The sequence below is a fragment of the Choloepus didactylus genome, chromosome 2, assembly GCF_015220235.1.
Source record: "Choloepus didactylus isolate mChoDid1 chromosome 2, mChoDid1.pri, whole genome shotgun sequence".
Taxonomy (NCBI): domain Eukaryota; kingdom Metazoa; phylum Chordata; class Mammalia; order Pilosa; family Megalonychidae; genus Choloepus; species Choloepus didactylus.
This window is the reverse complement of record NC_051308.1, coordinates 140,537,831-140,561,542: the sequence shown is the minus strand read 5'-3', so window position 1 is coordinate 140,561,542 and position 23,712 is coordinate 140,537,831. Positions and strand designations below refer to the sequence as shown.

General features: G+C 36.8%; 2 protein-coding genes across 4 annotated transcripts in view; one reads left to right on the top strand and one right to left on the bottom strand.

Annotated features, from left to right (window-relative positions):
• Positions 1–23,712, bottom strand: part of DPH5 (diphthamide biosynthesis 5) — a 46,914-nt gene that overhangs the window by 11,611 nt on the left and 11,591 nt on the right. For all 3 annotated transcript variants that reach the window (XM_037826522.1, XM_037826523.1, XM_037826525.1), the window contains exon 4: positions 22,340–22,448. In XM_037826522.1, the coding sequence (XP_037682450.1) occupies positions 22,340–22,448 (109 nt within the window). The remainder of the gene's footprint in view (positions 1–22,339; positions 22,449–23,712) is intronic.
• Positions 3,223–6,130, top strand: LOC119526956 (protein FAM107B-like). The gene has a single exon (XM_037826526.1). It carries the CDS (start codon positions 3,401–3,403, stop codon positions 3,794–3,796), a length of 396 nt encoding a protein of 131 aa, XP_037682454.1. The 5' UTR covers positions 3,223–3,400; the 3' UTR covers positions 3,797–6,130.

The window sequence follows — 23,712 nt, the reverse complement described above, 5'->3', positions numbered from 1 at the left end:
TCATAGAGATAAGGAAAGGATATAATCCCTTTATAACCAAATTAACAGTATGTTGGGGGTCAAATCTGTCATGATAAAGGTATAAAAGTTCTCTTTGGTCTGTAGCTGATGGTGGTTTTCTGATGCCCCTTTCAGTGAGTAAGCTTTTTTTTTTTTTTTTTTTTATTAAAGTGAAAAAGAACACTGGGTACCTTTGTCTGTTTGTTTGTTTGTTTGTTTCCTTCCCCTATTTTTCTACTCATCCATCCATAAACTAGACAAAGGGGAGTGTGGTCCTTAGAGCCATAATATTTATTTATTTATTTATTTATTTATTTATTTATTTAATCTTCATTTTATTGCGATATATTCACATACCATGCAGTCATACGAAACAAATCGTACATTCGATTGTTCACAGTACCATTACATAGTTGTACATTCATCACCTAAATCAATCCCTGACACCTTCATTAGCACACACACAAAAATAACAAGAATAATAATTAAAGTGAAAAAGAGCAATTGAAGTAAAAAAGAACACTGGGTACCTTTGTCTGTTTGTTTCCTTCCCCTATTTTTCTACTCATCCATCCATAAACTAGACAACGTGGAGTGTGGTCCTTATGGCTTTCCCAATCCCATTGTCACCCCTCATAAGCTACATTTTTATACAATTGTCTTCGAGATTCATGGGTTCTGGGTTGTAGTTTGATAGTTTCAGGTATCCACCACCAGCTACCCCAATTCTTTAGAACCTAAAAAGGGTTGTCTAAAGTGTGCGTAAGAGTGCCCACCAGAGTGACCTCTTGGCTCCTTTTGCAATCTCTCTGCCACTGAAGCTTATTTAATTTCCTTTCACATCCCCCTTTTGGTCAAGAAGATGTTCAGTGAGTAAGCTTTTAATACTTTAGAATTCAGTATAGGAACACATGCAACCAATTCATGGTTTAGCCATGAAGTCACTAGCCACTAAAACTACTGAAATTCAAAGAAACTGGGAGAAAAAAAAAAAAACTTCTGAGCAGTCAAAGCCAGTTTCACAAGGTTAATATTATTATCCTCATTTTATAGATGAGACTCAGAAAGACTAAGTGACTTGCCTAAGGTCATACAGCTAGCTAGTAATTAAAAAAGAAACTCAAATCAAGGTCTGAGGGAGTGCTCCTTTATACCAAGCTGTCTCAAAATCCCCACATTCTATATTAATTCGTCATTTCTCAAATCCTATACCCCTTTAATATTCTATTTGTTTCCTCATTAGAGACTTAAATGATAAGAGCCTTTTCCTAAATCTCCCCCTTTCCCCCAGGTGCCACCTCACCCCCACTTCACCTATAGAAGCTCAACTTTTCTCTGTTTTTACATACTGGGATACTAAAAATTATAATTGATACTCATAATGGTGACTTTGATTTCTCTAGGGAAGGTTCATCATGTTTCTCATACAGCCCCAGACCCCAATTTACCCAGCAATGGGTTTTGTTGCCAAAGTCTATTTGAAAGCTGCTTACTTAAAAGGTATTGTCTCACAGAAATCATGCTAGTACTGGATAGCAGTCAAATTCATAGGTTGGTATACAAAGACCTATGTAACTACAAGTATTCAGAGTCATGAAACTTTCTGCCATATGTTAACAAGGTTTCTCTGTGAAAAATATGTTGACTTCAAATGTGGGATTCTTAGAATACATTCATTCTTTGCCAAGCTACCAAGAATGGTCCCAGGTCCTGGTAAAGCAAATCCTGTGGGATGTAATTTTCTGTGTGTATAACTATTAAGTCTCAGTTTCCTCATCTGAAAATGGAAAAAACAAAACATCTTTCAATGAGTTAATATGTATAAAATGCCTAACAGTCTCTATCTCTATTTCCTATAACTCACCACTACCCCAACCCTTCTTTTTAAAAGTACTTCCTAGCCCTAGAACTACCTATTCATCCCCCCATTAAGGTTTTTCACTAGCCACAAAGGCAACCTGTTGCTTTGCTTTTCTTAATGCTTTTTGTATCTCTCCAGTAGTTTTTCCTCTTTGACCTAATTAAGAAAAATGGACTCTACCTTGTCTTTAAAGTATATGCCAACCCCTTTGTGGTTAAACACAACAGATTTTTGCAGCAATACAAAAGGCTCTCTTCAGTGGCCCTTCTTATATTCCACAGTGAAAATCAATCTTTAATACTTTTGAGTTCTCCTCTTAGCATTTTGTGGCTTTGAGAAAATCCCAGAACCTGTCAGGGCTGTCAACTGTGAAGTTAGGGAACTGAACTGGATGATCTATAACTTCCCCTACTTAAGCTCCTAAATGTTTAACATTTTATGATACAAGAGTCTGAAGTAAGACTTGTCCATAATATTTTGGAAGAGCACAGACTTCATGCATCCCCTGGAAGAATAAGAAAATAACTAAAATTAAAAATAGGCTTCTGAAATCTGAAGAGCAAAGGAAGGAAGGAGCTATGCAGAAGAGGGTGGATAGAAAGGGTTTGTCACTCTTTACCTTTCTCTCTATTAATAGCTACAGACCCTTATATGCACATCCAAAAGAGAGAAACTCAGAGAGGATTCCCAGGTTGTGGCCTACAGGAGAGGAGGGTGAATCTTTTAGCAGCTATGGCCATCCCACACAACAAAGGGATGCATGTCTGTCACTCATATTAAATTAGAAGACTAATTTTACCAATATTTTACTAGACCTATCCTTCCATCCCCTCCCGCAGTAGTCCCAGGTTACTTACGGGAGGTACAGACCAATTTATCTGCATATTTTAGTGACCACATTCTATCCCTCACTCCACTGGACATGGTCAACATCCAGTCTAAACCTCATTAGGAGAGGAAATCTTTCACAAACATTTTGAAGTCCTACTGTCACAAGATCTTCTGCAATCTCTTTCTAATTCTACTCCCTTCCCACCATTATAAAAAAAAAAGGGTACTTTATTAATATTTTTGTCCTTGTATCATTTGCAAATTATCACTATGTTTTTCTGAACACATCCCTTCAATTACGTAGGTGCAAGTCTGCAAAACCCAGTAAGATGTTAGCATTAATAGTATTGTCCTTTTCAAAGTTTATTAGAATATGCAACACATCTGCCTTATAGAAAATCAAGCATGTTAACATTGGCACTTGTATGTGGAATTTAAAAATTTACTATCCAGAGCACTGGCCACTCCTATTCAGGCAACTGTGGCCCAACTCATCAATTTCAATCACTAAAGAATGAATGGCGAGGAGGTGCCCGAACTGGACGCAGATCGGACTCCGGAGGCTGCTCGGTCCCCGCCCGCCGCCCGCGTTCGGGTCGTCCCCGCCGGCCGCCCGCAGCGCCGGGAGCCGCGCCCCTTTGTGCGCGCTGAGACAGCCTGTCTGAGGACTCTGGCCTTAAGGGTCCATATCTCATTCCGAGGAGCATCATGGCCGAGCCAGACTACATTGAAGATGACAATCCTGAGCTGATTCGGCCTCAGAAACTAATCAATCCTGTCAAAACATCTCGGAACCATCAGGATCTTCACAGAGAACTTCTCATGAATCAGAAAAGAGGTCTTGCCCCTCAGAATAAACCAGAACTGCAGAAGGTAATGGAAAAGAGAAAACGAGACCAAGTAATAAAGCAGAAGGAAGAAGAAGCACAAAAGAAGAAATCCGACTTGGAAATTGAACTATTAAAACGGCAACAGAAGCTGGAACAGCTGGAACTCGAGAAGCAGAAGTCACAAGAAGAGCAAGAGAATGCCCCGGAGCTCGTGAAGGTCAAAGGCAATCTCCGAAGAACAGGCCATGAGGTCGCCCAGGCCCAGGAGTCCTAAGGGGCTGCACGGAGCCCTGGCACGGCCAGTCCGTCCGCACCCAGCCGTGTCCGTGGGACCCTCCTCAGCGCTTCCTCTCAGGACGAGCCCCTGCAAGGGCGTCCAGCCCACAGGACTCTCGCGCTGTCCGGAGGACAGGTTTGGGTTTTCCTCCCCCTGCCGTCTGGGTGGGTGAGTCGCCTGGGATGGCTGCAGTTCCCATTCGCCAAATGAAGGACATTGACCAGCACATCCATTGGGGTAATGAACCTGTGTTCAGAGACTTTAAAAAAAGAAGAGGACACTGGAATAAATTCTTGAGGGTTGCACTGTTTGGTTTTCCTTCCAATCCAACTTTAGTGGGGCACAGAGCCTTTTTTTTTGTTTAAAGCTAAAGAAATTGTGTTTAATCCTTCTTGTTATCTGTAAGATAGTTTAATTTGCCTTAGTTTGCATTTATTCTGTTCTAGCCAATATCTGTGAACTCTTTTGAGAACCGAACATTTTCTTTTTCAATTTATACGTCCATCCCTGTTAGAATTGACACCAGGGAATGTTACTGTTGGGCCCAGCACTAGAATTCAGAAATAGGGTGAGAAGGTTTAAAACCATGTGAACCAAAATGTGTTAACATCCGTCTCCATCTTATTTTCATCCTTTTTGGTTCTCTATATAATAGTATGCTACATGATGATATTCCGGCACAGACGAGGTGCATTGTGTAGGTCCGTTTCTTGCTTTGAGTAATGAAAAGGGTGTTTTGTTTTGTTTTAAAATGTCAGCGTTAGATGAGACATATACTTTTAGATGATGTATTCTCCTGTTCCTTTGGCAAATAGAGACTAGTCCATACAGCCCAACCCCGTGTCAAAAGGAGAGGGTCCAAAATCTTTTGATTTCTTCTGAGAGTGTAAGGAAAGTTCCCATTGGGAGCTGGGCAATGCGTTCTTTGTGTGTTTTAATGTGAAGCCAGTGTCGACTCAAGGAGACTTCGTTGGAAGATTTGTAGCATTCATACATTTTGAATATCATTAGAATCCAAGGTTTGGAAGTTTCTGGTTCGTGGTCACATGTTTCTTTGCCTGTATTTTTTCTTTCATCTGTTTCTCATGGAGAAGGACTTTTCGCCAGCCTTCGTGTGGTGACACTGTTGAAGATGTTGATGACTACTGTATCGTGTCTCAGGAAAAGCTGAAGTGAAGGGAGAGGCTGCCCAAGGTCCTCATTTTAGCCAGTGCACACTTTGAAGGAAAGACCAAGTGACAGACAACAGCAAAATCCATTTTATAGGGGTGATCAGCACAGGGGGCTCTTTCAGTTGAGTGGTGCATGGTTCAGGATGTTCTCCATACGGACGAGGCAGCCAGTAATTCCTACATTCAAGACTCTTCTTACATCTCCTTTAAAGGCTCATTGAATGCTGGATCCTGAGCTTTTGAATCCTGAATCAACCTAGTAGAAATTTGCTTCCTATGGAGATGCTTTCATCTTAATGGTTGACGACTGGCTCATGTCGATTCCCACGGTGAACAAGAGAAAAGTAAATGCAGTGATACTGCTAGTTAGACGACATGTTAGTTAATTACACCTGAAATGGATTGTTTTATCTCATCAGCAAGTACTATTTGGATAAAATATGAGCCGCTTAAGATAAAATTTTGCTACGTAACAGTTTGCTCTGGAAGGATGGATCAGTTAATGGTTCTCTCCGTCATTCTTCCTTTTGAGGGAAGCCAGCGTGGTGACTGGTGCATTTCTGACTCCACACTAACTGGAATTTTTTTTTGTGTGTGTATATGGACTAACGATGTGGTTAAGATTCATGCCTGGCTGATATCCTTTTATCTAACTGGATATCAGTTGTTTAGTTCTGTACCCCAGAAGCAGTTCTGCTGCTTGATAAAACTCTCAAGGACCCCAACAGCCTCCTTTAGAAGGACCAATTCTGTTCCTAGAACTTACCTAGAATTCAGTCTTTGCTGGGGGAAAGAAATTACAAAAGCATTTCCCTCCTAATTTCCCACAGAAACCTGCAGAATTATTTGTAGTTAAAAGTACAAGGTCTGGGCAAAAGATGACTTGTAAATAGTGTGAAGTGATGTTATATGAGTGAGCTGTGGGAGCACAGAGAAGCTGTGCAGTGGTCTGGTCAAGCAAGCTTAAGTTTAAAAAGGCAGTCAATCCCCCTCACACCTGAATGTACATTCCCATCCCCAGGACCCGAGCCCCTGAGCAGTTTTGTGCTTTGAGCCACTTTTTGACAAAACTGGCTCCATTTTCCACTCAATGCTTTTCTTAAAATAGTTCAGTGTTTTATAGTTTCCTAGTAGTGAAGTAGCATTGCTTTTTAAGCTAAAACAGTTGACTTTATTCTTCTACTCTGAAAAATCTTGACTTGTTTGAGTGTATATAATATATATAAAGGGAGCCTTAATGGATTTGTTTTCATAATTTAATATTTTTTGTATTTGCTCTTGTATAATTGTTTTTAATGGAAAGTATTACAGAATCGAGGGTGGAATTCTTAGAACCAAAGTTATTCTTAATAAAAATCACCACATGCTTGGAAAAAAAAAAAAATAAAAAAAACAAAAATAAAAAAAACAAAAAAAACAACAACAACAACAAAAAATAATAAAGAATGAATGGCGAGGAGGAACCTAAGATGGCGACTAGGTGAGAGAGAGAAAAGTACACCTCCATGGAAAACACTAGATAAAAAACCAGAAAGGACCCAGAACACCACTTCCAAAGTAGCACCAGCTGGACAAGTTCTGCTAAAGCCACAGGGAATGTGCTTTTGGTGAAACCAGGAGTCTGCATTCTGAAATGAGTGAGTGAGTAGGCTGATCAGTCGGCCATGCTGCAGTGGGGGGAGACGCTGGGCTGGCGTTTTTTTTTTTTTTTTTTTAAAAAAGAGAGAAGCCCGGGAACAGCTGCAGATAAGATGGGAGTGGTCTGGACTAACGCCTCGGTGTCTGGGGTGGAGGATACCCCTTCCCACACCCACTGCAGATTGTCTCGGGTCCAGGGAAACAAAGGGGAGAAACCCAGCCTTGCGGCCGTCACCCCAGCAGGCAGGGCTGCTCCTTCCCGGGGCCGAGCACGCAGCGCAGAGCCGAGCCAAGAGGCCCAGCCTCGCGGCCGTCACCACAGCAGGCGGGGCTGCTCCTGCCCGGGGCCAAGCACGCAGCGCAGAACCAAGACAAGAAACCCAGCCTGACAGGGAGTCTTTCCTGCAGCACCGCTCACACGACACAATATCAGCCGTGGACAGTGGCCTTGAATACACCCACGGCTGACTGTCCCAGAGCTGGGAGAGTGGAGCTGTGCAGAAAGGGGGAAGTTAACTTGTCCCATTCAACCATCTTTGAAGTGGGCTGGGAACGCTCCTACACAGCCTGGCGACCCAGAGCTTCCCTGGAGGCCGGCGCTCACTTGTGACGTGGCATGGCCCTCCCCCCCTCAACAGAGGTCCTGGAAAAGCACAGCAGGGAGGGGGGATCCACTCAGAAATCCCAGGGAACCTACACCAATACCAAGGACTTTTGTGTCAGCGGCAGAGAACAACCTTAAATCTCTGGGAATACCTGGGAGGTCTGATTGTTAAACTTGCCCTTTCTCCCTAACCACTCAGGCACACGCCCCTCATTGAGGGCAGACAGCACCGACAACACACCCAAATTAAGTGCACCAATTGGACCCCAAAAGAATCAGATCCCCACATAACACAAAGTTGGGGAGAACTGACTTGAGGGGAATAAGTGACTCACGGACGCCATCTGCTGGTTAGTTAGAGAAAGTGTATGTCACCAAACTGCAACTCTACCAAATTAAAGATCAAGTAAAGCAAATGCCAAGAGGCCAAAAACAACAGAAAATCTTAAAGCATATGATAAAAGCAGACGACATGGAGAACCCGAACCCAAACACTCAAATCAAAAGATCTGAAGACACACAGTTCCTGGCAGAATTAATCAAAGAACTACAGACAGGCAAAGAGAGCATGGCATGGGATATAAAAGACTTGAAGAAGAGCATGGCACAGAATATGAAAGACATGAAAAAGACCCTAGAAGAACATAAAGAAGATATTGCAAGAGTAAATAAAAAAATAGAAGATCTTACAGAAATTAAAGAAACTGTAGGCCAAATTAAAAAGACTCTGGATACTCATAATACAAGATTAGAGGAAGCTGAACAACAACTCAACATCCTCGAGGAGCACAGAACAGAAAATGAAAGAACAAAAGAAAGAATGGGGAAAAAAATTGAAAAAATCGAAATGGATCTCAGAGACATGATAGATAAAATAAAACGTCCAAATTTAAGACTCATTGGTGTCCCAGAAGGGGAAGAGAAGGGTAAAGGTCTAGAAAGAGTATTCAAAGAAATTGTTGGGGAAAACTTCCCAAACCTTCTACACAATATAAATACACAAAGCATAAATGCCCAGCGAACTCCAAATAGAATAAATTCAAACAAACCCACTCCAAGACATACTCTGATCAGACGGTCAAATACTGAAGAGAAGGAGCAAGTTCTGAAAGCAGCAAGAGAAAAGCAATTCACCACATACAAAGGAAACAACATAAGACTAAGTAATGACTACTCAGCGACCACCATGGAGGAGAGGAGGCAGTGGCATGACATATTTAAAATTCTGAGAGAGGAAAATTTCCAACCAAGAATACTTTATCCAGCAAAACTCTCCTTCAAATTTGAGGGAAAGCTTAAATTTTTCACAGACAAACAAATGCTGAGAGAATTTGCTAATAAAAGACCTGCCCTACTTCAGATACTAAAGCAAGCCCTACCAACAGAGAAACAAGGAAATGAAAGAGAGATACAGAGACTTTAAACAGGCATATATAGAATATTACATCCCAGGTCACTGGGACACACGTTCTTCACTAGTGATCACGGATCTTTCTCCAGAATGGACTGTATGCGGGGACATAAAAACAAGCCTCAATAAAATAAAAAATATAAAAATGAATTTGTTCAAAGAACATTCTCTGCCCACAATGGAATACAAATAGAAGTCAATAACCATCAAAGACTTGGAGAATTCACAAACACCTGAAAGATAAAAATGAGGGGGAGATGAAAACATTCCCGGACAATCAAAAGCCGAGGAACTTCATCACCAGTAGATCAGTCCTAAGCAGGCTGAAAGGAAGGGACACTAAACAATTGACTGAAACCACATGAAGAAATAAAGATTGCCAGTAAAGATCACATGGTAGATATAAAGACCAATACTACTGTATGGTTGATTTATAACTCCACTATTTACTTCCTACAGGATCTAAAATACATAAACTGTAATGATAAATCGGTGGTTTTGAACTCAATGTAAAATATGTAATTCTTGACAAGAACTACATAAAAGTGGGGGAATGGAGGAGTATAGGAACACAGTTTACACGTCCTATTGAAGTTAACTTGGTTTCAAAGAAAAACAAGATTGTTATAGATTTAAGAGGTTAAATTTAAGCCCCATGGTAAACACAAAGAAAGTATCAAAGAATATGACCAAAGAGACAAAAAATAGAGTAGGGGTTCCAAGAAGTGGGGGAAGGGGCAATGGGGAGTTAAGAAATGAGAGTAGGGGTTTTGGTTTGGGGTGAAGGGAAACTTCTAGAAATGGATGGTCAGAAGGTGATAGCATTGCAACATTCTAAATGTGATTAATCCCACTAAGGGAATGCTAGGGAGGGGTGGAATAGGAAGATTTAGGCTATATATATCTTTCCAAAACTGAAAAAAAAAAAAATAAGACAGTCTAAATAGACGACAATTAAATGCCAAGGATGATCCTGGACGGGATCTGAGGCCGGAGGAGAGGAGGCTCAAAGGGACACAGCTGGGACACAAGGAAAAAAAAAAAAAAAAGGAAATACAGAATGTAAGCTTTATATCAATGTTGAATTTCTTGAACTTCTTAGCGGCGTTTAATGAGATTGCATAAACTAATGTTCTTGTCCATGGGAAAGGTATATGTGAATTATATTGCCTGTTCAAAGATATGTGCAGCTTGCTCCCATATGTTCAGATGATAGAGCAATAGATGATGGGTGTTAGGGAGGGAGGGAGGGAGGGAGAGAGGAAGGGAAAGAAAGAGTGGTGTGACAGGATCTTAAAGGTGATGGATCAGGGCATCAGGGGAGGGGGGTCAGGGTATGATGAAATTCTATGTAGGGGGTCTGTACTGTTTTTACAACTGTTCCTGTAAGATTGAACTTATTTCAAAATAAAATTTATTATTAATAAAAAAAAAGACACCCAGATAGAAATTTCTGTAAGTATGTTAAAAAAAAAAAAAAAAAAAAAGAATGAATGGCACATCATGTGAGAAAGGGCAGGTGAAAACTCCAAAGGAAGGTGTAATAGTCCGTGGGCTACTAAGAGTTTTTAAAACTTAATAAAAAGTTGATGGGGTGAGGCAAAGGGAAACAGGAAAAATAATGCCTATTGATTACTGACTGTGGACAAGATAGTGGATCAAGAACTTTTATATGTAATGTGTTGTCCTTCAGGTCAATGGATACAAACCTAAATGAACATCAGGATCAGCTGGAAGACTTTAAAAAAATATATATATAACTCTTCAGGCCCTACCACTAGTCCAATGAAAGAAGAATCTGTATTTTTAAAAACCTCCCCCCAAAGACTCTGATAACCAGTTAAATTTGAGGGCCACTGCTCTATGAAGTTTTGAATTAAATGGATTTGGGGGGCTCTTATGCTTCCTGAGCACATTTTGGGAGATGTATTTTAAATCCAGTCATTTAAATTATCAATGTCTAATTGTCCCTCATTCCCCCAGATGTATGTGTTTTAAACACATTAATATAAATAGACAGTAAGACCCAAAGAAAGCTGTTTGGAATTATAGCCAAAGCCCCAGACTGTGAAATGAGATGTGGGTTCGACTCTGAATTCTGCTAACACTTCTCTACTACTAATTCTGTGACACTGGGCAAGTTTCTTAACATATACATGCCTCAATTTCTGCATCTATAAATTGGGGGTAATAAAAGCACTCTCATAGATTGCCAGGAAGATTATATGAATTCATATAAATGGCTTTGAAGAGTAGCTAGGCACATACTGAGCACTGTATAAATGTTATTTTTATTGTCCTATAAGAGGTATATATGTCCAACAAATATTACTGATATCCACTATGTGCCAGACATTATGCTAGGCACAGGTATGAGGGGACAAGCAATCAGAGCTCTGCCCTCACACAGTCTCACTGGTACCTCATGCTGTAGGGAAAGAATCTGGAGTCATGGCCTTGGTTCTTCCCAGTTGGGTGATCACGGACAAGTCATGTAACCTTCCTAACACTCGGGAGGAAACTCCCTGCAAAATGAGGATAATAACTATAAATCTAATAACGCAGGTTTTAAAGATTAAGTGATATAAAGCATATAGAGTGCCTAGTATGTCCTGCACATAGGAAAGATTCAATAAATGTTAGAGACTTGATGATATAATAATGGTGATATTTATAATAAGATATGAAGATATTCTAAAATGGTGTGTCCTGCTAGAATCCAACTGCTTCCTTATCGGAGCAAGCTCAAAAACATTACCAAATATTTGAAACTACATTTACGATGTAATTCTGACAAATTCAACAGTTTACATTCTAAAAAGAATTTTTGGCATCCTGGTTAAATTTGAAATACTAACATTATTTCATGAATAACATCAACGAAAAATGATTAAAGTTAAAGAAAATTATATATGACATTATATAAATACTTTAAACAGTCTTAAAATTTTATGAATAATGGAAAAACAGTCATGGAAGTTAATAACTAAGTTCTAAGTTCTTCACTCCAAAAGGAAGAGGAAATTTAAAACAGAATTGAGATGCTAGTCACACATAATCACTAACTGAAGCATTCTGTGTAAAAGCCCTTTGAATTGTCTAATTTGGGGGATTAAAAAAAACCTCAAAGAAGCACTGCTTTCTAGGACCCTGATTTATAAACTGTGACTGTTCCTGTGGCTATGGTGCAAGCTTCTTCAATGAATCCTGGAACATTATGCAAACAGTTTCACCATTTAGATGTCAGTACCTCAAAGAACAGAAGTACCAGTACTTTGTGTTTCACAATTCAAGGATCTACCAGTAAACTATAAAAAGAAACTGAAGCAAAACGATCCAGTAACCAGAACTGAGGTTGCAGAAGCCTAAGTATTGAACTGACTTATAATGTAAGCCTAATGTACTGTGATTATTTTTCACCAAAACATTGCTCTGATGCAAATCTAAATTTAAAGACTACAAAACCAGCTGTCTTCTTAGAAACAGTAGGTAAATAATAAACCCTTTTTTTTTTTTTTTTTTAACCTGGAGTAACTTATAGAAAGGGCAGTTTGCCTAATTTGATCTTGGATCATATCTTATCTATTGAAGATACACGAAAACTCAACTCAAAATTATCCATTTCTTACATATAAGTCACTATCCAGTTATTGTGAGGAAAGATGAAAGATAAGTATTAGGTAGTCAATAATAATTATTAAATGATTGTGAGATGCAGACTATAAGTAGTATAAGAACTCAGTACATACCCCACTTAAGACAAAAATTGACTTCTGAGGAGATAGCACATGAGCTGGACCTTAAAGGATGAATAAAATTTAGACGGGATGTTGAGTATGGGGGAAGAATGAGATTGTACGAACAAAGTCACAAAGTTGGGAAGTCTTGGGCAATAGTTAGAATGGCATTAAGCAATTCTCTAAAACTAGCTAAAAACACCTGACTTGCTTCTAACATGCCTCTCTAATTCCTGACATCTTACCAAAGCCAATTCCTGTCAATTTCCAGCTTTAAAAGTTACTAGAAATGTATCAATTCTTTTCCCACCACCTTAGTTCAAGCCCTCAAGAACACTTGCCTGAACTACCTTAATAGTCTCCTAACTTACCTTTCTGCCAATAGTATTTCCTCCCCCAATCCATCCTCAAAATCCCTGCCATATTAACCTGAAAGCACATTCTTCAACTTGCCAATATAAACATCAGCCTTCACTTTAAAAAACATGAATAGGATGGAGGAATTTCAAAAGGATACAGGTACCTAACTTGAAGAGCTCCTGATGTTCAAATGAACAATTTTAACAATAAAATAAATGATAGTATTGAATTATAACTCAAAGAATAAAATCCATAAGCCCATACTGAAATAAATAACCGAATAAATAAATAAATGGGGAAAAAGGGACAAGTCTTCCTTACAGAAGAATTCCAGATAATTTATGCAGATACCTCCTCCACCAGATGGTGGAGTTTAGCTCCCTCACCTTGCGTGCAAGCTGGACTTAATGACTTTTTTAAAAATAGAGTATGGAAAGGGGAAAATATTAATTTTACAGTGGAGAAACCTGACAGACACCACCTCAATCAAGTGATTAAGGTTAAAGACCTATCGACAACACATAATCCATGATATGATGTGATGAGAAGGGCACATTAAGTCTTTGATTAGTAATCTTTCACAAAACCCAAAACTCCAGTCTAACCAAGAGAAAACATCAGACATCCAAACTGAAGGACATTCTACCCAACACCTAACCAGAACTCCTTAAAATTGTCAGGGTCAGGAAAAACAAGGAAAGACTGAGAAACTCTCAGAGATCAGACCAAGGAGATAACGATTACTAAATGCAACATGGTATCCTGGATTATATTCTGGAACAGAAAAAAGACAGTAGTGGAAAAATGAGTGAAATCGGAATAAAATCTGTAATTTTGTTAGTAGTATCTTGCCAATGTTGATTTGTTAATTTTAACAAATGTAGCACAGTTATATAAGATGTTAAAATTAGAGGAAAGTGGGTGGAGGGTATAAAAGAACTTTCTTTATTGTCTTTGCAGCTTCTCAATAAATCAAACTTTATTTCAAAACAAAAATTCAATGGTTCATTATTCTTATCCAATTCAGTACAGATTCCTTGGCCTTGGCCCTGTGAAACTGGCTACGATTTCCCAATATCCACTTCAGGAACCAAGCAAGTTGTTCCTTCATATATGTCCTATATTCCCCTCCTCCCCCATGTTGTTCATCTGTTTTTGTGCCTAGAATGCTATAGCCTCCATCACTGTCTACTCAAATCCTCTCTCTCATTCAAGACTAAGTTCAAACACCATCTTTTCCTTGAAGTCAATTTTCCCAGGTGTTCTCAGAGAAAAGTAATCTCTTCTTTCTTAGTACAGCCACACCACTCATCTGTTCCAATCCAACCATATTAACCTTCTTAGAACTCTGCTGTTTTACCTTCTCCCTTCTGTTCAAGAACCTAGGGCCATCTTGATGTCACTAGATTAAGTTTAAAATTCTTTTAGAACTGGCGGTTCATCATTTGGCTTCACCCAAATCAGAGACTTGTAGCTCACATTAATTTTCATCACAGCAACCTCTGTTATTCTGGGAACATATAAATAAATATTAAGGGCTGTGACTCCCTACCAAAATAAATGGACAATAACTATCCTAATTTCCCCCAATCAATTGCCTGAGATACTTCCTTAAGTTTTACAACTTGTAAGAAGTCTTTCATGACTAAACTCATAAACATTTCCCCCTCTCTGGAATTCCTATAACAACAAACATATATCTTACATTTTTGCATATACTGTATACTGCTTGTGTGCTATAAACTGCACTTTACCTTATATTATCAGTGTATGGCTTTTAATTAATAGTATGTTCCTTAAAGAGACTTATTTCTTATTTGACTCTTATCCCTTACAATATCTAGCATTTCTTAAACATGATAAAATTCAATAAACAGTTGATGGAATTGAATTTTTGAATACAGATTTGCTGTGTCCAGGTTGCTTTTAAAGATATACTTTGTCTCATTACATGGAATATCAATTTTTTGAGGAAAGGGGCAATATTTTCTAATATATTTAATATTAAATAGTGGATAACATATTGATGGAAGCAGAAAGTGTTTTAAATAAATTGTTGAATAGTATATGATTACTGAAAGGTCAATTTCAATGAAGGTAGTATTATAAAAGCTTTCAAGAGCACAAATGATTTGTTAAACTTCATTTTATAAATAGGCGTGAATGATTTATTTTGTATTACAAATAAAAATATTTTGTAGTTTTCAAGTTAAAAAATAATGTGCTATGCATACAGAAAAGTATAAATTTAACTTGCTAAGGACTCTATTAAGCTTCATGTATCCTACATAGAGGTATATCCTAAATAAGGATATACATATATCTGTGTATAGATTTAACATCTATATACATCTGTTAAGTGTTAACAGTTACATTTGTGAGGTGAACAAAAGCTGAACTAGCAGAGTAGCCAAAACTGTACCATAAAACCACATAATCACTCTGCATTTGCATGATTATAAATTACTAGTTTTCTCTTTCTATACCAACACCAATCATGTGGCAGTTTTTTTTTTTTAATCTTATTTTTCTTAACATTGACTTTTGCTGACACTAAGAAAGCTTATGCACATGGCCATACACTAGGTATATAGTTAAAGTTGAATGACTATGCAGACAGAGGCATTAAAAGGTTTATGTTCTTACACATAGAGGAGAGAATCCACGTATGAATTAAATGAAAGACTTACACTTTAAAGCCTACAATTCCAAAGACAAGAGCAAAGTCTAGGGTAGGGGAATGAGAAATAAATAAATAAATAATTACACAATTCAACTCAGCAAGTATTTGTTGCATATTAAGTGCATGGCACTGTAATAAAATGTTATGGAAGATGTGAAGATAAGTAAGTCAAAAAGTTTACGTGAGGTAAAGATATAAACCTATACATATACACTCTGTATAAGATGGGGATTTACCAGAGTTGTCTGAGTAGAAAAGTGACACAATCTGATATACAATTCAGAAAGAAAACTATGAAGTGGAAGAGAATGACAGCAAGGTAGCTATTTAAATAATGGTTAGAAACAGTAAAAGAAATGGAAAGGAGGGAAGAAATTTTTAATATGCTCATGATTTGTAAGTAACTGGTCAAAAATAATTCCTAAATGGCTAAATGAATAGAGAACTTAGTAATGTAGAGCTCTGATATTCTTATTATCCAATTTAGTGTTCTTTGTACTAAGCTAGGCCTTAGTTTCTGCCTTAGTCACTGGATGACAATGAAAACAATTTAATGCTTACAAACTATTACAAGGTCAACAATGCTGATTACCACCATGAGGGTGTTATGGTATGAAAAAAGGAAGGAAATGAGTTGTTATTTTTTGAAATTAATATACATTTTTCCAAAGAAGAAATGTATTATATAAACAGAGGAACATATGGCAAAACTCAAGGTCACTCACGCAACACCCAGAGAGAGTGGAAGCATTTCATAATAATGAGAAATTATACAACCTTTCCCCTGAAGTCAGCCACAACTGATAATGCTGTTTTTATCCAGAAGTCATTGCTACTTCATTTCATGGAACTGTCTCATTTATCTGCTTTTTCATGTCTGAAAATCATCTTAGTCACCAAATTTGTAAAGAAGAATCAGTGTATTATATCACACAACAATAATATATAATTAATACCATGCAAAGACAGTATTTTAGAATTACACTCTAGTCTTATTTTTGTTTGGTCTATAAAGTTCAGGTAATTGTACACATAGTATGTGTTGAATATAAAGACTGAAAAAGACTGTATCAAAATATTAACTGTGATTACCTCTGGGTGGTAGGACCCTGGATCTTTTTTAACTTTTTTCTTTATACTTGTTGCATTTTCCTAATTTTCTACAATGAGTACATATGACATTTATTATTGAGGAAAAGTGTTATTTTAAAAAATAGTTCTTCTAAAGCAGAAACAATGCCAACGGAAGCACTGCTGCTAAATGTTTTTACAGAAATGTTAAACCCAGAGAATTCAAGAAAAGAAGAACTTTGTTCTGTCTTTTGTGTACTGAAAAAAATCCCTGATTTGTTAAGATTGATGAATTTATTCAACAAACTTACATTTTCAGAAATGTCTAATCACAACCAACTTGCCTGGATCTAGACAAATGAATGGATTGGAAAAATCTGCAAATGCCAGAATAATACAAGTGTTAAGAAATACCTGTTACTTGGAAATTTCAAACAACATGATTTTAGAGCATATGGATTAGAACCAATATTTTAATTATGAAAAATACTCCTAAAATTTATCCAATGAAAATCTGAGTAACTAACACATATTGGCCAAGGAAACTTTTGCTAAAAGTTGTAGAACAAGTTGGCTTTTTAACTGCCAAATCTATAGGACTCAAAGAAATTACAGCTTCTCTAGTTTAATAATTTTCATTCCCTTTAGTGTCAAATATTTTTTTCCAAATGAACCAACCCCTAAACAGAACATAATACAGTTAAAGACACTGTATTTTTTTTTTGTAATGAAAAGTAAAATACAAAATATTTTTATTTGTAATACAAATATTGAGCTCTTCAATATTTTGGTATAAAGTCTTCACTATCTGTAGAATCCCTAAAGCATCTTCATAGACTGCGACGCCGTTTGAAAACCACTGATCTCGTCCAATCTCCCTCCTCACCCTTGCCCCATCCCCACCTCTTGTAAGATGACTCCTTAGTTAATGCCTGAACAAATAGTAAAACCATGATCTTTTAATTTGCAGTTAAATTCTAAACATTTTCCATTATATTTTTCCTCTACCAATTTTACTCAACATATAAAGTCTTGTATTAACTGACTCCCTAGGTAGCCAAGGTTTCTGTGGTATAAATGTATGTATGTATTTGTGGGTGTGTGTTTCTGTAATACCACCTTACAGGGTCTCAAAAATGCTTCCCCAACTCTCTGCATTTGCATGTGCTTCTCTCTCTGCTAGAACGTCATATGTCCTTTTGTCTATTTGGCAAACTTCTTGTAATTCTTAAAAAAAAAAAAAAAACACTTTAATAAAGTATAATTTACATATCTTTATATTCACCCACTTCCAGTATAAAATTCAATGATTTTTAGTAAATCTACCAAGTTGTGCAGCCATCACTAGATTCAGTTTTACAACATTTTCATCACCCCAATAAGATCCTCATGCCCATTCCCTGTTCTCATCTCTAGCCCTAGGCAACCACTAAATTACTTTCTGTCTCTATAGATTTGTCTTTTCTGGACATTTAATATAATGGACTCCTCCAATATGTGGTCTTCTGTATCTGGCTTCTTTCATTGAACATACATGGTACTTAAATTAATATCTATGCCAGGACTAATTCTGCATAAGAGACTTCAGGACAGCATCCATGCCCTTAAGAGTGTTGGAGTATGATAAACCTAATCATACTCTTCTATACAATCAATTTCACGATTGATATTGGTTCTGAAAGCACATGAAGATTGGTGTAAGGCTCTTAGTGCCAAGAAGCAACTGCTGTGGAAGTGACAAGTTATTGTAATAAACAAACCAAAGCAGGAAGACAATTGAGCAATGGTGACAGAAAGGTCCAGCCTCATGGACAAGTTTGTGGGGGTAAGGACCATAATACTGTAGCAGTGGAGATGGTGGGAAAGGACCCATTAGCCTGTAGAGGTCATTTCTTTCCTAAGTCTATCAGTAAAGCAGAAATGGCTCTCTTTATCTCCCTAAATCTCTATTCTCTTAATAGAAACTGCTCCTTAATAGAAATGGCTCTCTTTATCTCCCTAAATCTCTATTCTCTTAATAGAAACTGCTCCAAACTCGTCTTACACCCTACTCTCCCCATGCAGTCCAAGCCATCCCATCTCTCCTCTAAGCTACTAAAACAGCCTCCTAATTGGTTTTCCCACTCCTGATCTTGCCAGGCAGTAATCTAATTGCAAACACTGGCCAGAGAGATCTTTTAAAAAATATTTATCAGATCAAGTATATGCATTGCTTAAAACCTTCCAATGACAGTCTATGTCACTTAGAAAAAAATCCAAGGTCCTGCTGTCGAACTAGATAGCCTGGTGATCACTACCAAACTATCTGACCTAAGATGATTCTTCCCCTTGTCTGCTATGCTCCAACAAGAATTTTTTTTTTTTTTTTTTGGTTACTTTACCAAGCCAAACTCATTCCTACATTAGGGCCTTTGCACTATCTATTACCTCTGACTAGAATATGCATGCTAGTTCCTTCTTGATTCATTTCTGATCTTAAATGCCTCGTCTGACCACTCAACTACAGTAGTCACCTAGCCATTCTCTACTATATTAGTCTACTTGATTTCTTATACTTAGCACTACCTGATTATTTCATTTCTTATTTGTTTAATGCCTCTCCCTTACACTAGAATGTAAGCTCCTTGATGGAAGGGACCTTGTGGTCAGGTTTATCACTGTATCCAAGAGCACTCAGGAGGCAAACAACAAGTATCTGATGAATGAATGAATCACTATTCCTCTTAACAATGTCTAACTTGGCAGCCTCTAATATACTTTTCATTTTGTAAGGAAAACTACCATTAGGAATATGGTGTTTGTGGCAGGAAATTTTATGATGAACTCTGAAGTCATTCATTACATGCAATAATGGCATACCTATAATAGAATACATTTCAATTGGTTGTATCTATATTTACATGTAGTTATGAATGCATTTTAACTTACGGAAGTGTTAGTCTATACAACTACTTGCATTCAAAAATACTAATAATCAAGAGTCTTCTGTTGGTTAATAAACTACAAAGTTAATGAAAAACATGCATTGGTCAATTCTGAAACCTATGCTGCTTCTTTAGAAAATTAAAAAAAAAAAAAAAAACCACACACACACAACAGGATAATTCAATAGGGGTTGATAACCTGATAGTTTAAAGTTTTTTGCCCATTTCTAGGGTTTGAGTTACATATTGCTACTCTTTATTTTAAGGGAAAGATGTTGGAAAGCATATACTACTATTCAGGTCTGCCACAGCACCCACACTATCACTTCTGTTCAATAACTTGATGGCTAGTTCTTTTTCTCAGCATGGGACAACACTTTCACAGAGATGACAGAATGTCTTTCGAAAGTGATGCCCACTTCCCTCTTAAAAGATTGAGCAAGACAGCATGGGAAGATAACCTGTTAATATTCTACATTTAGCAAGCATACTTCTGGGAACTAAAATCTACATTTTCAATCCTGCCATGCTAAAGGAAAGATAACATACTTCTTTCACTTTCTAAGAAACTTTTTATTTATCTAGACAGGTAGTTCTCAAAGTGTGGAACATGTACCATCAGGATCACCTGTGAAGCTGTTTGAAAAGCAAATTCTAGGATTCTACCCCAGACCCACTGAATTGGCAATCTTTGTTTTAAAAGCCATCCAGGTGTTTATAATGAATGCCAAAGTCTGAGAACCACCAGTGTAGGTAATTGTTTTTCCCATAAATGCCAGTCTAAATAGTAAATAGAAAAACATCAGCTGTTATAAACCGATAGTCTAAGGGAGGGGACTTTGCCGAAGTTTTTGCATTATGCAGGATATTCATACATGCATTTTTAAATTTAAGTATGTCATGCATATTATTTTTTTCTAATGCCTTTATTTTGGAAAACTGTAGCAAAGGAATCAATAATTATCTCTTTCTTCTGGGATATGAATAACTTGGGTCATATAAGAACTATACCCTCATAAAGATTGCATCACTACCTAAGGCAGAACCTAGAAGGGCACTTCCTGTTTTTACACAAGTAGTCAGTCATTTCATACAGATTAGATAATAAAACCAAGATGGAGGAAAAATACTTTGTGGCTGCTTAGAGAAATCCCATACAAATCTCTGAGAAAGCTAAATATTTTTGAAAAATGAGTTAAAACATTTATGGAAGTAAATGCACACGTGGACATACTCCTAAGAGTTAATAAGGAAACAATTTGTCAATTCTTACAGTAAATTCTCTTTCAAATACTTTCATCCATTTTATACACGAGAACAATCATATCTGACATATCTAACAGTGTAAAAGATCAGAAGGAAAACCCAGAGGGTCACACTAGGTTTCGTTCTAGCCAGTCCGGATAACAGATTTACATGGCATGAAGATAAAGATCATTAAAATAAAAAGCTTAAAAAAAAGCAAGAAACTTTAGATAATTACAATTTAGAGCAAAATATGATAGAAAGAGAGTTAAGTTTCCTCTCCAGAATAAAATTAAGGCCAATATGAAAAATATATTCCTTTAGCTTAAGATTTACGTATCTTGCCTATCACACGATAATTTATTTCCCCCTTCATCTCCTTTCTCCTGGCAATCATCAAGTCTTAAAATGTAGCATTGTCTAGAGGAAAGAATGTTAGAATAGGAATCAAGAGACTTGGTTTTTAACCCCATCTTTGCCATTAACCAGCTGAATGAACTTGGGAATACCTTTGGCCTCATTTTCTCCATCAGTGAAACTAAGCATCAACAGCTCTCTAGCATTCTTTGTAGCAATAACAATTTATGGTTCTATGAATAACATTCAATTTATTCCAAACCAGAAATGTTCAAAAGGGTTTCAAGTGTAAAAAAAAAAAAAAAAGACTTGAACTGGCAATTTTTTTTTAATATGAAATTTTTTTTAAAATATGCATTAGTAGCAAAATCTATGCCACTGCAAATTAACTAAGAGCCAAGTGGTAAATTTTGAAAGGGGAATTGTTTATTTTTACTCTGGTTCTTCACAATCAAAGGAAATATTTCTAAGATAAACCAGCCAGAATTAGCCAATTAAATTGAGCTACTCTTCCTAGTAATACAGAAAATGTAGGTCTTTCTAAAGCTAGACACACCATTAGTGTGTAATGCTAATACATCTCCTTGCTGTAAATATCTATTTTAAATTATGCATTTCAAGAAAAAATACTGGGGAGTACTGTCTTTCATAATTTCTAAAACACACATTTTTTCCTATTATAACATATCCACAATAAGAATGTTTCTTTACAGTCAATGACATCTCAAAACCCCTGTGTGACAGTCAGTAGTCAAAGCTATTATGGATTATGCAAGTACAAACATCAGAACACAAGAATTAAACTCGGAAAATGAATGTCAGCAGCTTGGAAGGAAATCTTGGCAACAGTTGGGGAGCAGTCTTTTAACCCCTCAGAATCAGCATTGTTGCATTACCATCAGCAATTGCAAAGCTGGCTTAATAGCCGAGTATCACTACATTTTAACTCTTCTATAAATTCTTTTATGAAATGCTACATCACAATGCTCTTAATAGTACAGAAGAAAACACTGTGTGGAAAAAAAGTGGCCTCAAGAATGCCAAGCAAGTCATTGGGAAGAATATAAAAAGGTTTTAGGAATATTTATCCAATTTAATTAGCTTCATTTTCCTTTTTATGTAGGCACAAGTTGGATATAAGATTAAAATCTCTCTCTAGCTAAATCTCAATGGTCTATTCCAATGAAAAAAAATAACACAAGTAACTGTAAAACAGTTTAAAAATAAAATAATAGTATGACTTATATTTGATGAAATACAATAAAATCTACTCACAATCAGTAAAAAATAAAAATTTTTGCTTAATTCCATTAAAAACACCCATCTTTATAGCATTACCTGTAAACCGCAGCAGCCTACAGCATTCATTATGGAAGCATTGTGAATAACTCGATAAGGTATTCCCAGCTTTGTTGCTCTCAGAACAAGATCACTGTGTGTTGTAGCCCTTCAGAGAGAAAAATCAGGTTCAAGTAACTGAAGGTACAATTTTTTAAGACAGTAAAATTACAATATTTCATAAGTTCAAGTCAATCAACAGGTCAAAAGCCCCACTTTTCCTCAAATTCTGCTACACATCTGCACAAAGCTTTTATCTGAGCTTTTTCGTTAGAAAAGTGTTAAGACTACACATGCTCTTCACCATACTGAATTGCAATTCTAACACTTAAAGCAGCCTTGGCAGCTATTGAAAAAGGAAAGTTTCACTTGCTCTTTTTGTCTTGTTAATACCTGCAAAAGACATCTTTGGATCATAAATTCAGCAACTTAACCCTTTTGAACAGCAATTCTCAAACTTTTGTTCTCAGGGTCAAATTTTAAACTCTTAAAATTACACCCAAAAGTTTGTTTACATGGGTTAACCTATTGATATTTACTGGATTCAAAATTAAACAGAAATTTAAAAAAAAATAATTCATTAAAAAATAATAAATCTATTACATAGCAACAATAACATTTTCTATGAAAAATAACTGCATTTTCCAAAGCAAAACAAGAAAAAACAAATAAAAAGCAAGAAAAGTGGTAGTTTTAAATTTTTGCAAACCTCTTTAATGTCTGGCTCAAAAGAAGAATCTGAATTCTCCTATCTGCTTTAATATTCAATCCGTTGCAGTATTACCCATCACATAGCCTTTGGAAAAATCCATGGTAAATTCATAAGAGAATGAAAGAAAGAAAAATAACATCATCTTTTATTGTAAAAATAGTTTTAACCTCTGTACCCAATGAAAAGGTCTCAGGAACACCCTGAGGTCCCTGAACCACAAAAACACTGCTCTAGAGTTCTAAATTATGGCACAACTAGACCTCTCCTTTATTTCTGCTCTATTTACAGAACATTTTCAAGACTTGTCAATCTTTAGTCTTTATATTAGAGTTCTATCTGATATAATCCTAGCTGAATTTTACATTTGTCTAGCATCATTTTCTTTATACTGTTTTCAGTATGGTTACTGTGTATATACATATATATGTGTGTGTGTGTTTATGTATTCTGCCTGTTGCCTTTCCTTTTTTGGTAGATAAATATAAATGACTCTAATTAGGGAGACCGTGGTGGAGAGAGAATATATGTAAATATAAATATGGATACTGTGAAATGTAACCCCACATCAATTGAGAACTACATTATTAAAGGCCTTTTTCCCTTTGGATGAAAACTCCAGCCCCCACTGGGGAAAGCAACATTAGCATGTTTGAGAAACTAC

Excerpts from the sequence above, each read along its gene's own strand:
- LOC119526956 (XM_037826526.1), top strand. The coding sequence starts at position 3,401 with ATGGCCGAGCCAGACTACATTGAAGATGACAATCCTGAGCTGATTCGG.